The sequence below is a fragment of the Chenopodium quinoa genome, unplaced genomic scaffold (assembly GCF_001683475.1).
Source record: "Chenopodium quinoa cultivar QQ74 unplaced genomic scaffold, ASM168347v1, whole genome shotgun sequence".
Classification (NCBI taxonomy): domain Eukaryota; kingdom Viridiplantae; phylum Streptophyta; class Magnoliopsida; order Caryophyllales; family Amaranthaceae; genus Chenopodium; species Chenopodium quinoa.
The window spans coordinates 1,862,613-1,867,202 of NW_018743373.1; the positions used below are offsets into that span (position 1 = coordinate 1,862,613).

At 27.7% G+C, this 4,590-nt stretch overlaps 1 protein-coding gene across 1 annotated transcript; it reads right to left on the reverse strand.

The window, feature by feature from the left end:
• Window positions 1-253: 253 nt before the first annotated feature.
• LOC110738092 (girdin-like) lies at window positions 254-2,249 on the reverse strand. The gene is made up of 2 exons (XM_021918460.1): window positions 571-2,249; window positions 254-433 (listed from the first exon to the last, which is right to left on the reverse strand). The coding sequence occupies exons 1-2, from the start codon at window positions 1,865-1,867 to the stop codon at window positions 372-374; spliced, it is 1,359 nt and encodes a 452-aa protein (XP_021774152.1). The 5' UTR covers window positions 1,868-2,249; the 3' UTR covers window positions 254-371.
• Between the last annotated feature and the right edge of the window lie 2,341 nt (window positions 2,250-4,590).

Consider the following 4,590-nt stretch of genomic DNA (forward strand, 5'->3'; position numbering starts at 1 on the left):
ATTAAAACACGTACAATATCTATAACATTAATCATTATTGATCATATGTTTGATAAAAAGTGGCAATTAGAGGAGTTGTCCACTTATTACGTATAATCATAAACTTATTAATTTCATATTTCAACAACGAATGAACAAACATAATTACATACACTTATACTTAATTAACAAGTACAAATTCATCATGCATGTTAAAATAATTTACACATGAAGATGAAATTTTATAACAGAATTATTTCATTCAAAGGTCAAATTTAAGCCTTATAGCACTACAAATCAATAATTTTTTGTGAAATGGTCCATGGTTTGAGTGTATTAGAGTTGTACGCGAGTTGCTCATCATCGCAATCTTCACCTGCAAATTAAAATAATTATCTATCTCCTTGAATTGTAACTTCACTAATGTCAATTGACAATTGATCTTCTTGAACATCTACAACATATTAAACTTGTATGTTATTTAGTGAATAAACACGAATTGTATGATGAGTTGATTGCGAGAGCATAAGGTAATAACGTATGTAGTTTTTCGAATGATAATGGAATTGAATATATATCAACGTTACGTACCTTGTATTGATGAAGAGTTCATAGCCAACTCCGAACGACATTGTAGGTTGGTTGCTTGAGGATGGTGATAACCATTAACATCCATCCATAGATTAGAAGCTAGTAGTTGGTCCAACTTTTGATTATTTAGCATCACCTCATTATCAATCATATTAAGATGATCATGTACCTTAAGAAGTTCTACATCCATAAATTGTTGTTCTATTTTATGATTATAACATTGATTTTTAAGCTCCTTAATCTCTATTTTTGAAGATTCTAGCATTGTCTTAGTAAATTCTAATTTTTTATTAGCTAAGAATAATTGATTTTGTATCTTTTGCAATTCTAATTCCTTATCTTCTTTTTTACACGAGGCTAGTATAACCTCAAGATCCTTTACATTTTTGTTTGACAACTCTAGTTCATTCTTAGTTGACCTTAACTCGAGACTAATTAAAGAATTTTCTTCTTCTACCCCCTTTAGTTTTCTTTCTAATTCTTGATTTTCCTTCTTACACAAGGAAAGTTGAATCCCTAGTTCTTTTATGCTTTTCGTTGAAATTTCTAGCTCGATTTTAGTAGATTGTAATTCAGAATTAACAGAAGAAAGTTGAGCTTGTGTTTTCTGTAAGTCTAATTCTAACCTTTGAGTTTTCTCTTTATAACTACAAATTTCATCCAAGAACTCCTCTTCACCTTTCTTATACGAATCCAACTCAATCTTGTAGAGTTCTAACTCAAAATCGACCAAAGCAACTCGTTCATATGCCTCTTGAATTTTGGCACCTAACTCATTTTGCTCCTTTTTGCATGTTAAAACTTGTTCTTTAAGTTTCTCTACTTCTCCCATTGAAGCTTTCAAATTATCTTTTGTGGCTTGCATCTCAACCTCGATGGAAGAAACTTGATGGTTCAAAAGATCAATATTCTTATCTTTTTCATCAAGTTGTTTTTTAAGAGAATCATTGAGGGAATTTGGTATTATCACTCCAAAATGAGACCAATCAAAGATCACATTTTGAATTGGCCTATGACAAGCACTTCCTGATATAAGAAAATAACAAGCTCCTTCACAATTAACATATATAATTCCAGCCTTAGGCCTTAGAATTAGAGAATCATATAACCTACTCAACAAAGACTCTTTTATCTCCGTTCCATATACCATCAACTTTTCATTCCTAAGGTCTATAGAACGGATTACCTTTCGATCACCCTCTCCATTGATGTGCTCCATTCTATACTCGAATTTGTTGTTGTAAAATCGTGGGGTAATGAAAACATCTGGAGTTTCTTCTAAGTTGTAGGTAGTCATTTCTTGATTAAGAAACAATATTATTGGGTATGCTTGTTCCTATTGGTAATTAGGTAAACTAAAAAAAAAAAAAAAAAGGTTTTGGTGTGAGGGTAATGAGAATCGATCCTAGGATCTCCTGGAATCGAAAAAAGCTCTTACCACTAGAGCTATCCTTCACTTTAAAAAGAAAAGGTGATTACTTTTGATATAATGAGTTTAAAAAATTGAAGTCACAATTAAAGGTACGGATTATGTTCTTCAAAGAGGAAACAAAGGTTTGATTTGATTGGTTTGTTTAGTAATGTGTGATATTGATGAACAGAAAATTAATTGCTCAATTATATACAAGCTCCCATTTTAGAATTTATTTGAATAATCTTGTTTATTCTTTATGATGAATCTTCCCTTGAGCTTTAATTATTCCTTCACTTGTGCATTGGTTTTATGGAAGGTTAGATAGATGATGCAAAGTATATTCCTTTCAACATTGTACAACATAAGAAAAGAATAATTATCAATCAATCAATACTATATACTCAAAGACACATCAGCAATGATACGTGTCATCTCCTGGTGTGTCTTTAGTTTTTTTTTTCTTTTAAAAAAATAAAAATTTACAGAGTATATTAAACAAACAAAAACAAACAAATCTTATACAAAATAATTCCCTAATTTTATAAAATATAATTACTTAAAATAAAAAAGATTTGACATATCATTGACACAAATATTTATATAGCTATAAATAAAAAGTCTTAACATAATAATAAAATTATTTACATCATTTTATATCTAGCATATCTTTCGTATAATCCTTTATTTTGATCACAATTTGTCAATTATGTTTTTAGATTTTTTTCGTTAATAAAAAACTAATTATAATGATAGTTTAATACTTCATAATAGATATATATATATATATATATATATATATATATATATATATATATATATACGAAGTAGAAAATTACCGTGCATGGCACGGGAACTAACCTAGTATTTGTACTAGTTACGAGTCTGAAGGTATAATGAAAACAAAGCCCTCACACAAAATAAATATAGGATAAGATTATGCCAATCACTTATTAGCTTTCTCTCTCTCTCTCTCTTTTTTTTTTTTTTTTTTTATTAATAATAAATCGATCCATTAATAAAAAATCATACGACAGCTACAACAATAATCGAATTTAACAAATACATAATTTGAATCAAATAAAAATTTCCTTCATATTGACCATACATCATATGCTAAGTATATATGTAATTTGTATTTGTATAATGATATAGTTATAACTAGCATAGTGCCCGTGCGATGCACGGTTTATAAATCAAATTATTAAACCTGTAGGAAAAATAAAAATAAAAACAAAGGTAATTCATTTATATTAAAGGACTTGGTTACTAATGATCAATAAAAAAAATTAAAGGAACGTAATTTGAACAGTATTTCATGTTATTTGAATTTCTTTTAAGTTTTTATGATGTTATTTTATTAATTGAAAATAATTGAATAATACTCCACATAGCTATATAAGAAGTGGACTAATTTATTTATATCTCCCGTTGAGAAAAAACTAAAATTTTCTTATCATACCATCCACATCAGTATCTACAATTAATCTAATATATACATGTTTTATTTACCCGAACAGATCCTCATTAAATCTATAGACACAATAATAATCTTATATTTGACCTACCAGAACATATATTTTACTAAGTTAAGCATTGTGCCAAAAACTATATATTATATAATAGTCATATATATAACCAACAGCTGATTAAATATAGTATACAACACAAATACTTCGTATATAGGTATGGATACTGATAATTTTATATAAATAAAATATACGGAGTATATATTACTAAAATTTATTCCTACCTTAATTATAAATGGTTAACAAACTCTTATAATAGTGCGTGGACATTTATATATCTAAAAATGTTCTTTTTACATATATTTTCCACCATTTAATTTTTTAAGCCTTAAAATTGTCTCATGAATTCGCTAAATTGATTTAAAAGGTTATGTTTATTTCAATATTTAAAGCCATTTACTATTTTCATTTCCTTTTGTTTTAATTTTTCTATTTAGAATTTATTAGACTATTAGGTTTCAAGATCGAAGTCAATATCTTTTTACTGTACAATCACTAAATCAAAGTCGCTCAACTAAAGTTTTGGACATTGCATAGCTACACAACATCCAACACATTTAATGATTACATGCAAATAATTTCAACAAAACTACGCATTCGATATAAGTTATTAAACAATTTAACTATATATACATTTTGATAGGTTTATATCTTTCTTATCAACAAAAATTTACAAATGTTATTATTATATTTTGAAAAAAAATTAGACTTTGGAGTTTTGTATAAGATAGATAAAGGATAAGTTAATTCCCGTCATATATGCATTGAGTTTTGGGTGTTCTATCCGGTTCACCCTTTGGGCTAATCCAGATTTGAGGATCTGTTCTAGGCTATTAAGTTCCACTCCCCTTCCGATTGTTGTTGCAGGGGAGCGAACACAGGTCCTCCCTACCAAGGGTATTCTCAATCACCACTACACCAACAACCAAACACTTCGTATGGAGGACACGTGTTATAAAATATTATATTATATACATATACTCTTTTATATTATAAAAAATATTATATTATGTATACATACTATTATAGTTAAAAGTATTATTATGTATAAAACAACATAAATTATTGCACATGATTGTT